At 44.5% G+C, this 13,696-nt stretch overlaps 1 protein-coding gene across 1 annotated transcript in view; it reads left to right on the top strand.

Annotated features, from left to right (window-relative positions):
• Positions 1-10,888, top strand: part of Sulf1 (sulfatase 1) — a 125,612-nt gene extending 114,724 nt beyond the window's left edge. Inside the window, exon 22 of the mRNA XM_051197007.1 lies at positions 9,402-10,888. Coding sequence (XP_051052964.1) covers positions 9,402-9,432 — 31 coding nt within the window. The 3' untranslated portion in view covers positions 9,433-10,888. The remainder of the gene's footprint in view (positions 1-9,401) is intronic.
• The last annotated feature ends 2,808 nt before the right edge of the window (positions 10,889-13,696 follow it).

Genomic DNA, 13,696 nt, shown 5'->3' with positions numbered 1-13,696 from the left:
TTCTCAACAGCATCTTGCCCATAATTGCATGATCGGTCATTTCCGCTAGTTTTTGTTTCTTGCCTTCTTGCGCAGAGCATACATTGTGGTGCATGTGTATCCTAACGCCATCCTCATTCCTGTCTAGTCCCTGGCTCCAGGCCCATCATTCTGCATCTAAATCAATTCAGCTGCCCCCACGAGATGCCCCTCTGAGCATTTACTCTCCACTGTGCATGCCATGCCTGCTTGCTTGTTGAACGATGCTCTGTGAGCCTATGAGAGATGCTGTGACAGGAAAGTGGAGGATGGCCTCTGGGAGGACAGGGAAATTGATTTCCTGTGTTTGGTTTCCACATAAGGGTGGAGAGGCTGAACAGAACGAAGACATTGTCTTCATTTAAGAATACTGCCAGTAATTAAAAAAAAATAAATAAAGGATTAAGGGAAACTTTGAGAACATTCTGAAGCCCAAGTAAGAAGAGGCAAAGAATTTCCTTGTGAGCAGTCACTAACTTCGGTGGCAAAAGCAGTGGCCATCACAAGGAGAACTCAGATGGCTCTGCAGGGTGGAGGGGACTGAAGAGAAGGCGCCAGGGGTGAGGGACAAGGTATTCAGGGTCAAGCAGCAAGTTCCCAGCATACACAAGAACAATAGTCCTGACACATGAAACTTTATAAATAGCCCTCACCGAGAAGTGTAGGCATCACGTCAAACAAAACAAATCAGAGACAAAGATAGATAGAGATAGATGATAGATAGATAGATAGATAGGTAGGTAGATAGATAGATAGATGATAGATAGATAGATAGATGTTAGATAGATAGATGATAGATAGATAGATGTTAGATAGATGATAGATAGATGATAGATGATAGATAGATAGATAGATAGATAGATAGATAGATAGATGATAGATAGATAGATAGATGTTAGATAGATAGATGATAGATAGATGATAGATGATAGATAATAGAAGATAGATAGATGATAGATAGATAGATAGATAGATAGATAGATAGATAGATAGATAATAGATAGATAGATGATAGATAGATAGATGATAGATAGATAGATGATAGATAGATAGATAGGTAGATGATAGATAGATAGATAGGTAGATGATAGATAGATAGATGATAGATAGATGATAGATAGATAGATAGATGATAGATAGATAGATAGATAGATAGATAGATGATAGATAGATAGATAGATAGATAGATGATAGATAGATAGGTAGATAGATAGATAGGTAGATAGGTAGATAGATGATAGATGATAGATAGATGATAGATAGATAGATGATAGATGATAGATAGATGATAGATAGATAGATAGATAGATGATAGATAGATAGATAGGTAGATGATAGATAGATAGATAGGTAGATGATAGATAGATAGATGATAGATAGATAGATAGATGATAGATAGATAGATAGATAGATGATAGATAGATAGATAGATAGATAGATAGATAGATGATAGATAGATAGGTAGATAGATAGATAGGTAGATAGGTAGATAGATGATAGATGATAGATAGATGATAGATAGATGATAGATAGATAGATGATAGATGATAGATAGATGATAGATAGATAGATAGATAGATGATAGATGATAGATAGATGATAGATGATAGATAGATGATAGATGATAGATAGATAGATGATAGATAGATAGATAGATGATAAATAGATAGATAGATAGATAGATAGATAGATAGATAGATGATAGATGATAGATAGATGATAGATAGATGATAGATAGGTAGGTAGATGATAGATAGATGATAACCCTCACTTTGATACACTGTCCCACCCCTTAACCCATACCCTTGTCTCATACATGAAAGAGGCCATACACCTGGGAGATTGTCCATTGATCATCCAGAAATGTCATCCATTGCTGATTTCCTACCCTGAGCCTAGGCTTTGGAGAATTTATCTGAAATGCGCCATTTTGAGGGGGTGAACTGTCCTTATGATCAGCACTAAAGGGGATACTGGGGTCTTGGTGTATGTATCCACACTCTAGACAATGAGGAGCATCTTCCTACCAATACAGGATGCACCACCCACACTGATGCCTCCTCAGAGAAACTGGAGAATATTGCCATCCCAAAGCCCCCTGGTGGTACCACCTGCTGACATCCTGAACCAGGGTCTCCCAGGCTTCTCTTTAGAAGCAGCCCATTGCTTCGGAGAAGCTAAGTGACATCAGGAATGGCAGGAAAACAGAGCAGGTCTACTGGAGGCATTTTATGTTTGCTCCTCCATCTGCTCCACCCCTATGCCACCCCCAGAAAATATCCATAAAGACAGAGCCAAGCCTTCTCTTAAGCTAGCCATTCCCAGGAATGGGATGACAAGTCACTGTCCTCTACATCTGAACTCTGTCACCTGCTTCCCGGTATGGTAAGACATTTCCGAAGAATGGCATTACAAATGGACTTAACAGTAAATAGGGGCATGACGGTTACTTTATGATAATTCCAATTTATGCTCAAGGAATTGAGTCTCCTGTGTATTGCTTGTGTCATGAAAGAGTATTAAAAGGTTAGTTAGGGGATGTGTCTGGCCAGAACTCAGTCACAGAACTCCCTGCAGCAAAATGAAGTCATCCTGGATGACAATAAAGGCATTTGACTTCACTTTGAGTGTAATTAAGTGATGGGCACCTGAGACTCTCCGCTTCCCTGGCTCCTGCCACCTCCACACAAAGGTTCGATAACCTCTACTTAGTAACCACTGTGGCACAGCCTTGGCAACTTCAGCTGCAGAAAGGTGTTTGCAGGGTGACACAGTGTCCCCAGATGCTCTTTTCGTTCTATTCTAGCTCCTCACCAGGTGGCAAGTCTAACCGATGCTTTACAGGTCAAAATCACTGCCAGTGTCTGTCTTAGTTACTTTTCGATCTCTGTGATAAGACGTTATGGCACGGGCAGCTCATGTAAGAGTTTGTGTGAGTGTTACAGTTTCAGGGGGGTTAGATGGTCATCACCGTGGGGGGCATAGGAGCAGGCGGGCAGGCTGGCATTGGAGCGGTAGCCGAGAGCTCACATCTCGATCCACAAGCAGGAGGCAAAGGAGAAAGGCAAGAATCTCTTTGGAAGCTCAAAGCCCGCCCACTCTGACACACCTTCCCAAACAAGGCCACACCTAAGCCTACGAGGGCCATTCTCATACAAACCACCACAGCATCTGACCCCACCGTCACAGGCCCATGGAGGAAAACTGTCTTCCAGTGAATGCCTGTGCTTCTCATGGGGAATCTTAGTTACTAAGAGGTCACTGTCTCATCACACCTGGGGCCTCACTCCGCCCCCCCAGGTGTGGACCTCCTCCCTCACAGGTCATGTTGGATTAAAGAGAGCATGGGCAAAAGACGCCTCTGTGTGAGTAGAACTACTTCAAATGCTGCTATCTTCAGATAGCACTTAACCATCCAAAGGACTCCATTGAAGGCACCTCAGGGTGTCTTGGCAAGCTTTCACAGCTTTAGATAACACACTGAAATCACATTTAAAATATCTTAGTTCGTCATCTATTCACTTCGGGTGTAGAAGGAGCAAGGATCCCAGTGTGCTTGTGGAAGTTCAAGGACAACTTGTGGGAGTCAGTTCTTTCCTTCCATCATGTGGGTCACGGGTGAAGCCAGGTCACGAGGCTTGGTGGCAAGTGCCTCTGCCTGCTTAGCCGTCTTCTCCCCCACTCCACGCCCAAAATTAATTGTAATGTTCAATGAGGTCAGACCGTGGATGTAGCTCGGTTGGTAGAGCGCTTGTCTGGCACACAAGAAGACACTCCACAACCCTGCTTAAAATTGGGTGTGATCGCATACATCTGTATGGGAAGAAAGGAAGGAAGGAAAAAAGGAAGGAAGGGAGATGGAGGGAGGGAGGAAGAAAGAATGAGAGAGAGAGAGAGAGGGAGGGAGAGAGAGAGAGATTTGTAATAGCCAGATGTGAACAATGAGAAACTGGAATGTTCAGCACAGCACTGTAAAAAGTATATCTTGCACAAATCAAACTATAAAATTGTAAGGAATACTCAGACCATATTGAAACCTCTTTAGAGGATCTTCAGAGAGCAATCATCCCCCTGATCACTCCCTCCTTGCCCCTGTTATCAGCAATGATCCCTTTCCCCACAGCTGAAGATGGCTATGGGCAGCATAGTTGCTCATTTCCACGGTACTGACAGGCTGCCTGCGGTCCTAACCCCTGTCTTGTGTGCACACTTGCTGTGTAACAAGCTCCAGGAAGCGGTGGTGTTTGTTAGTGAAGAGAGTATGGATACACAGCAGCCTGCATGGATGAAGCAGTATGGAAGGAAAACAGCATGTTGTGTTCCTTCTCAAACATTAGTCAGTGTATTTTGCAAGTGTCACCCAGAGAGGTGTATTCTGGGATTTCTTTTAGTGGTTTCATGCCCTTCTCCTTTCCAGCATGGGATGAGACTTACCTGTAACCTGAAATCATTTACATTTATTCCAAAGATTTGCTTTTCAGAACAAGCCAGCCATGTGTTTGCTCTCTGAATAGAGAGCTTCATAAGAGTCCAGTAGAAAAGTATGGATTTGTGAGCTGAGAAGTGGCAGAAGCCAAGACAGGACACAGATGATTTAGCATCCCTAGTCCAAGCTGGCCTGGAACTCATTCACCAGTGATTCCCAGAGGGCAACCTGGAAGGTCTGATCCTCCTCTCCCTCCTTCTAAGTGCTAAAATTTTGAGCATGAGCACACAACCACTCATCCAGTCTATGTGATGCTGGGGACTGAACCCAGGGCTTCATGTGTGATAAGCAAGAGCTCCATCAACTTGGGCTACACCCCTACCCTAATGTCTAATAATTTTTAATGCTCTGTTTTCATATAACTTGGCATTTACAGAAAGGCTGTTGGAATAGATCTAAGAAAATTTCCCTATTTGTTTCGTGTCCCTCATCTCCTCTCTCCTCATACAAACACACTTTCTGGATCTGTTCTAAGTCATTTGCAGGCATCAGATCCTTTTCCACAGATATTTTTGCATATGACTGTTGTACACTAACTAAAATCGGGCTATCAACGTGAATCAGTGCCATTATCTAATCCACATTCCGAGGCCATATCTAACCAAATGTTCCAATAAGGTCGTGTTTATAGTGTTTGGTGTGTGGTCCCGGACTGAATCCAGAATCATATATCATATAAAATTGTCACCTTTCCTACGTGTCATCCCTACTGGAACAGTTTCTCCGCTTTTCATTGCTGGTGATGACATTTCCTAGGCCACCAGCCAGTTGCTTTCATAAAATGCCACTAAAATTGATGTTTGTCTAGAGCTCTCACAACTAGATAGGAGTCATCTACCTGAGACAGACTATTATTTTTTTTAAAAAATGGGGCTGTGCCCTGGGGTTGTCTTCGCTGGGTGTTTGTTATTGGCTAGTATAATTGTTTGCTAGGCCAGTGCACTATGAAATTGCTTCTCTATCTTTAATGAACAGTTGGTCTCCTGGCTCTTGCTGGCAGTTGTGACTTTTGCCGGATGGTTCATTATGCTTGTTTGATTTTGTCTGGCGTTGGGAGCAAGCGCTCCATCACTGAGCCCCATTCCAGCACTGTGTTGTTCATCCTTTATCCTAATGAGGGTGCCTTTGGGCTGTCCCTATCGGGAGAGAGATAAACAATGGAACTGAGTTGTGCACACCATCGCCATGAATTGTCTTGTCGGTGCTTTTTACCATCAGTGAGAACTGAATTTGTCAAGCTGATTTTCAGCATGTCTGAGATGCTCAGATAATTTGTCCTCTTTAAATTTATGAATAAGTCACATTGTATTACTATATCTGCTAAGAAAAATAAGCCTTTCACTCCTGAACTGAATTTTTGTAGGTCCCTAAGCATGCTTTTCTTATAGAATACTGAATTCTTTTCACTAGTGGTTATAAGGAACTTCTATCACATTGACCAGCAATATCTGCCTATAATCTTCCTTCTCTGCTACACTGCTGTTCAAATATGACCTTAGTTTCTTATGGTCGCTGCAACAATTTGCTGACATGTCTCCAAACAGCATACACTCATTCCCTTGCGTTTCCAGGGCGGGGGGCAAGAAATCTAAAATGACTCTTCCCAGCCTAAAGGTGTCAGCGGGCCTGCATTCATTCTTGGTCCTTCCCGACCTCAAGTGGCTGTCTTTTCCTTGTCCATGGCCTCATCTTTGAAGGCAGCAACATAAGCATCTCTTGTTCCTCTCGGCCTCCATTGACCCTTCGGCTTCTCACACTACCGTCTCCCTAAGGACCCTGGAGGTTATCTTGGCTTCACCCCGTCAAGACCCATAATTCTGTCACACTTGCAAGCTCCCTTTTGCCTCCCAAAGTGATACCGGTGGCTTCTGAGGAGTTGCATGTGGACAGCTCTGAGGTAAACGGAGCCGATGCTCTGCCTTACTCTAACCCCCAGCATTACACTAGCGTCACCAAACGTGTCCTGATGTTTTCTCTTCCCCTTTACCAGTCCGCAGAGCACAGGGGCTCTAGTTGGGCAACACCCTGCCACCTAGAGCAACCATGTGGGCCCCACGCTTCCTTGCCGAGTGGTTTTAATAACCCCTTCTTTGATGGAAACTGCTGTTTCAGCTTCCTGTCCCTGCTGGATCGGCTCCGGTAAGCTGCTCGATGAGTATTTGCACCTGGAGGCCCTGGATGGAGAGGAGCTCACCTGTGTCCTCTCTAGTCACTGTCTCATCCTTATACAGCTTGAAGCCGACCTCTCTTAGCCTCCCCTGCTGGTGCCGGTTTCTCCTCTCGCTTACCCAGCAGATACATCAACTTCTCCAACAATCCCCTATGGCACCGGGACTCTGAATATTCTATGCAGTGTGCCGTGTCCGTTTAATACAATCTGTCTGTTTAAAATGTGAAATAGCAGCCGGGCGTGCTGGTGTGTCCCTTTAATCCCAGCACTTGGGGAGGCAGAGGCAGGTGGATCTCTGTGTGTTCAAGGCCAGCCTGGGCTACAGAGCGAGTTCTACAGCAGCTGAAACTTCCCAAAGAAACCCTATCTTCAAAACCCCAAAACCAAAAGAGAAAGAAAAAAGAAGAAAGGAAAGTAGGTAGGAAGAAAGAGAAAGTGAGAAAGGAAGAGAGAGAGAGAGAGAGAGGGAGAGAGAGAGAGAGAGAGAGAGAGAGAGAGAGAGAGAGAGAGAGAGAGCTGCTTGGCCTAAGAAACAGAAAGTGTCCATGGGTGAGGAAATATGTAACTCGGCAGCTTGAATCGGTCCATATCTTCTGTTTCAAACCTTCAGTGATGTTTTTGACCATTTCATCTACCACTGGGATTACAGAGCCCAGTCCCGTGAGTGTGTTCCTGTCCAGACCCAGGAAGCACCTTAAGCCCGGTGTAATCAACCTACCAGCTGTGCCCAAGGCCTTCCCCTGGGGAAATTTTCCCACGGCCATCCGCATCCTTCACCTTTGTGGTGTGCCTATGGAACAGCGCTAGTCAGCATCACATGACTAAAGAGTTGTGAGAAAATACATGTGGATTTGGACCGTCTCCACATTACGGTAGCCTGTGCCCTATGCACACATGTCATACACATAGCTAGTACCTCAAGGAGCCACACCCAAAGGGGTCCCTTAGTGGTTCCAATGGCATTCTAGGAAGTGCTCTAGCTTATTCCAGTCCATCTGACCTGTCTCGGGTGGGGAACTTTTTTATTACGTGCCCCCCATGCCCATGTATTTCATCCTGCACCGTCTATAACTTCTCCCTCATGAGTTAGTTGTCCTTGTTTTCTCGTGGCGTCAAACAGTTTTCCTAAGCCTTGAGTCCTGAAGGAGGGCTTGGCCGGCTATAAGATTCTTGATACAAACTGTTTTCCTACCCAAGACAGTTTCCACATCCCCGGATGCTTGATTGACTGGCCCCACTTACTATAGTGTGGCTGATTTTCCTCGGGATACCATTTTTTATCCTTTTTTCGTATTTTCTTTTAGAGTAATTATGTGTAGACTTAGTTGGCTTTTATTTTATTAATTTGGAGAATTTACACGATTTCTGATTTAAAGGGGATCTTTCCTGCCGACATAACCCAATATACTACTATATCCTTACCATTTAACCACCAGGGGCTGGGGTTGGGGCAAGTCACATGCCTTCCGGTGGACCTGAGATGTCTTCCCTTTTGCTTCCCTTCCTGGAAGCATCCTTTTCCCTTTCTTTGTTTCCTCTCTCTCCCTGGAGCATACTTCACAGAGTCTGCCAGCACGAATCCCTTCCAGCATCCTCCCTTGCCGCCAGCGCTGACTCACGTGGACTCTTGACAGTGTCTCATACATGGGGATGGCATTTCTTTCCAGGCAACTTCCCGTCAACCTGAGTTCTGTCATCACTTTTCTTCCCTACTTTCCCTCCAAGGCCAAAGTGTGGTTCACGACTCGGGGCTGGGTGTGGCACTTGTTATTCGGTATTCCTTCTTTTTTTCCAGCTTACAGGTGACCTGAAGATCACAGCCGTCTCTCTTATGATTCCATCGAAGGTGTGGGTTTTGTGTAGCCTTCTGACTTTCCTCGTTGCTACACAGCTGTGAGGAGCCCATTCTGCTAGTCCGGGTGCTTTTCCCCAAGTTTCATGTGAGCACAGTGGTGTACTGTCAGAAAGAAAGCTGGTATGCTATGTACACATGTAAAATCCTGGAAACCTACGTCCATGCAGAATCATGCATATGAAGAAACATTTCTGAGCATCTCGCTTGAAGAGCTTAATTGCATTTGCATTCAAATTTGGTTTTGTAACTGAGTACTATGGACGATAAAATACAAATATTGCACTAAGCGTTTGCCGTACTAAATTAGAATATTGTGCAGGCTATCGGTTTCCTGGGAGCCAATAAATATAAATGGCTTTGTCTTATGACCGTTCTCACTTTGGACAGCTGGGCGACTCAGATGAGATGACTCTGTCCCTTCATCAGGAAGGACAGTGTCATTTCCACACCAACCATATTTACTTAACAGAGGTTTTCACTTGCTGGGCAGTTTTTCCAACTTTTATTTCAAAGACAATATTTCATGTATCGAAGCTGAATTCCAGCTCTCTGTGCAGCCAAGAATGGCCTTGAAATTCCCATTCCCCTGCATCCACCTCTTGTGTGCTGTGATTACAGTCCCATGCTGGTTTTGGAATCAAACCCAGGCTTTAGTGCATGCTATACTTGACCTTCCAGTCTCTCCTTTTCCAATTCTTACTGTTGCAGTCACCTTTGGATGCAAAGGTTGTGCCTCAACCTCCAAATACTAGGAGAGAATACTTTTCGTTATTATATTTCATGTCGATTTATAAAATAATTGCATTGCTCGTCCAGCTGAGCCAACAACATTTGGTTGTGCTAATGAAGTCCCTTGGCTTCTCTTTTCACAGAGGACAATTATGGGATGGATGGGAAGGTTAGTCGGCCCAGCGTTGCTTCAGACACCAACTGGCAAGGCCTGGAGGAGTTATCCAGTGGGAATGGTAACCCTGATGAGTACAGACTTAACCCTAGACTGAGTCTGGAACACTGGACTAGTCCCCTGAAGGCTGTAGATAGAACACTCGCACTGCCGAACAGTCACTCTGACCAAAACAAAGCAGATGGGACTCCAACTGCTCAAAGCGGAGGCTTCCCAGTCGCCTCTGCCGAGCTCTTGGTGTCAACAGAAATGGCCTCTGCAGAGTCAGGTGAAGACCCAAGTCACGTGGTTGGGGAAACACCTCCGTTGACCTTGCCAGCCAACCTCCACACCCTGTATTTGAACAGACCAACTTTAAGTCCAGCGAGAAAACTTGAACGGAACAATGACATTCCAGAAGCGAATCATTTGAATTCTGAACACTGGAGAAAGAGTGAAACTAAAGAGCTGATTGGATGGGAGGAGAGCCACCATCTTGAAGGTGACGTCAGTGGCAATGTCGTGACAGAGCTGGTGCTCTGGTCTCATCGCAGGCTGCAGCCCATCAGCCAGCATCACCGAGAACGTCACCAGGATGAGGAGCCGGAAGAGGACGGGTTTGAAGAGCAGCTGCATCCTCATGTTCATCATGTGTTCAGCGTGTCCGGTGTGGAGCAGCCTACTCACTCCAGCCACACAGAGACAACATTGACCAAGATGCAGAAGGACGACACAAAGGAATGGATACTCAATCTAGAAGGCAGTGCCTCCTCTCCACTCACCTCTGACTAGATAAAATGTTGCCTAAACCTTTCTACATTTGTATTAGTAAACTAGTGGTGGCAATCGTAACTGCCAACATTCTGAGCTCCCCTGGGAACATTTGCACAGTAGAAATTCGTGCACACGTGTGTGGGTGGGTGATGCTCACACATGGACTCGTTGAAATTCACTGTTTTCCCAAGAAGAGGAAGGTGGGGGGCATTTTCTGTTTTGTTGCTTTGTTTTTTGGTACTAAAACAGTATTATCTTTTGAATATTGTAGGGATGTTCGTATATAAAGTCTATCCAGTCGAAATGGCTAGAATTGTGCCTTTGTAAGTTTTGAAAGCTTGATGCCCTTGGTGAATCTGTCAATATATCTTCCCTGCCTGCATAATGAAGTTTGGATTCATTTCTAACCACTGGAATTATTCAACATCGTCATCTTTGGTTCAGTGATTTTGCACTTTGAGTTTGAAATACTGTGTCTGCTTGGTTGGTAGTGTTATTATTTCTTTTCAAAATGGGCTTATCACACTGTTTGTCCTAGATGGGACAAAGGAATAGACCCCCAGCGATGACGCACAGTATGGATCACATATTGTTTAATGTATGCTTTTTTCCCAGAAAACATTGCATGTATTTTATCCCTTGACGTGCTAAAATTGTTTAGCAGAAAGGCATGGCTCACAATGTTGGTGGTAAAAAAAAATTTTTTTAAATGAGTGAATAAGTAATAAACAAGACAAAAATTACCTCCTCGCTCTCTCTTTCTCTCTGTGTGTGTGCTTACTATATGCTCAATACTGCTAAATTGTAAAAGAAAGGACAGGATAAAGCCCATTTTATTTTAATCTTTTTTTGGTAAAAAAAAAAAAAAGTTTAAGCATTGGGGACATATGTGTAGTTTTGACTTTTTACAAGACAAATTTTAATAAACTAAAATCACAACTGTTGTTAAATTTAAACACACCCGTAGAGAGATTTGCTTTGTAAACATTGCAATGTGTGAATATTTTTAAAACTATCACCAAGCTCTGGTTTTTCTAAAAGACGTGGTTCAAAACTGTTTTTAAAAATCTGTATTCTTGATATCACCCTGTTTCTCTCAGACTTTCAGAGACCAGTTGAAGGAGTACCTCACTGAGAATTTGCGTTCCCTTCTTCAACTTCCCAAGATCTACTTGCTGCTTAGCTTTGACGGTGGCTTTCCTTTCGCTTTTAGATAATTCAAGCATGTAGATAAATTGTTTTCTTCGAGTGTTTAAGGTAAACACTTTTTTTTTTTAAAGAGAATTCCATGTGGTATAGTTGAACCCTTGGTAATTCTGAGTCTCACGGAGTCTGTGCATAGGCCGGCAGCTGTGACTGACAGGAGAAACCTATTTATGGTCTTGAATGACGTGTTTTGTAAAGAGAGCTTCAAGATATTAGGAAGCATCCTATGGGATTTAATCATATGTAATGCTCTATGATACTTTTATAGAACAATTCTGGCTGCAGGAAAGTCTGGAAGCAAGATTTCTTGAAATAAAAGACATTTAAACATTTTGCCTGTTTCAGAGAAGTAACCTTAAGCCGGCTTTTGTGCCCCACACATCCTCACAAGTGAGCTTGAGTCTAGCCCTCACCTTACATGACTAGGGTTAGCCACACTTGTCAATTCCCCCAAACCCATGCATTGTAGACCATTCCCTGGCCAGTACCTATGCGAATTTGCCTCCCTGGACTCCAGGAGAATGTGGCAAAACATCCCTGTACATAATCCGAGAAGCTGCAAGGGTCCAGAGCTCCGTCTCCCTCATATAAAAGTACTGATTAACTTTTGGGCAAGGGGTCCCGATTGATAACCCTCCATGACGCTTCAGGAACCCCTTCACTGGTCCTGGGTGATACAGATAGAGTTTTCTGAAAGCAAAAAGGCTCTCCCACAAACAGCGCTTTAGAGCTTGGAGTGAACTATGACCCTTGAGGCAAACCTGACTGCCAACAAGACCTCAAGGGTTTGAAGTTTGAACATACAACAGAGAACCTGCCACATGCCATGTGCATGCTCTTCTTTCCTGTAAAATGTGCCCAGGCCAAAAGCTGGCATCCCTCCTCCCCCAAAAAACTCTGCTTGGCTATAAATCAGGGAATATTTATACAGTCTACACCTGGAAAAACAGTCACCTGTCTCCAGAGCTGTGTTCCAAACCTGTTTCGAGAGATAGAAAGAGCCTTAGAGGTCAGCTGCCTGGGGCTGTCTTTTGATCTGTGAAGATGGCGGCAAGAAGGACTGAGCTGACTCCGGTGGTCCATTCCCAGCTTGCCATGGACTTAGAGGATGAAAAAAGAGGGCCGGCTGCTATTGGCTTCATCTGTTTATACAGACACATGTGCGTCATATTCATTCAAGTCACACGTGCATGCATTCAGGAAAGAGAAAACCACAGCAGGAGCCCATTTGGTAAAGGAGTGACACCTAAACCGTCCTGGGGTGAGGGAGGATACAGTTCAGGTATACCTCGGAATGCATGGTGAGCTTGCACGCACCCTGAGGTGGATCTCTGGTGTTCCACAAATGGCGCGGCTGTGTGTACCTGCAATCCAAGCACTTAGGGGGTGGAGACAGGAAGAGGAGTTCAAGGTTACCCTCAACTTCATAGTGAGCTTGAGGAACCCCACCACAGAACCTCACTTTGAACTCTCAACTGTTAGGATTTCTGTGAGCTTGGGAAAGTCACAGACCTCTCTGAGACAGCCAGCTCTTTGCAGAAATAAGCAAGGGTTTTGCCTTAACAATGGCAGCTATGCAACATTACATGCTTTCTTTACCCAAACAACCCAGGGGAGATGTCAGGGCTCTCCACTGAGCATCTGTGGCCTGGGAAGCCCCCATCCCAGCTGCTGCTTCCCCTGCCAGCCAGATGAGTATGTGTTGGCATCTGAGTCAAAACAACAAAACAAAAACAAAACCACCACCACACTTGAACTATACCAGAGGCTGCCCTCTGTCTTCTCTAAAGCTGGGAGGGGAGGAGTGGGCGGGGCTAGGGGTGTGGCCACTGTTCAATTTCCCAAATGGAGTCGTAATTCCCTCAGTATTCCCAAAGATTATTTTAGAAGGCAATATGTCTTTGGATGGCAAGTGACCCAAACAAAGGTTCGTGCCTTCCACCCTGGGTCTTTACGGCCGCGTGATCCACAAAGCTGCTGATAAGAGCTACAGCGATCCCCTAAGGCCACCTGTGGCTTCTCCCATCTCCCAACCCATCCCACACTCAAGAAACACTGTAATGTGACTTCGTTCCTCGGCGTAGTGAGCTTTCTCTGAACTGTGTTGCTGAGAGCTTTTTGCCAGCACGGTATATCTTGGGCCTTCACGACATGTACAAACACACAAAGAGAATATCCTTTAAACTTCAGACGCTTCTGGTGGCTGTTAGCGGGTAGAAACATCACCCAGAGACGGCGAACGGAGGTCTTTCAAGCTGGTTGATGATTCGCTCTCCAGCTATGTAAGCGTGCACTATGACCAAA

The sequence above is a fragment of the Phodopus roborovskii genome, unplaced genomic scaffold (assembly GCF_943737965.1).
Source record: "Phodopus roborovskii unplaced genomic scaffold, PHOROB, whole genome shotgun sequence".
In the NCBI taxonomy this organism is placed as follows: Eukaryota; Metazoa; Chordata; class Mammalia; order Rodentia; family Cricetidae; genus Phodopus; species Phodopus roborovskii.
This window is presented reverse-complemented; position numbering and strand designations above follow the sequence as displayed.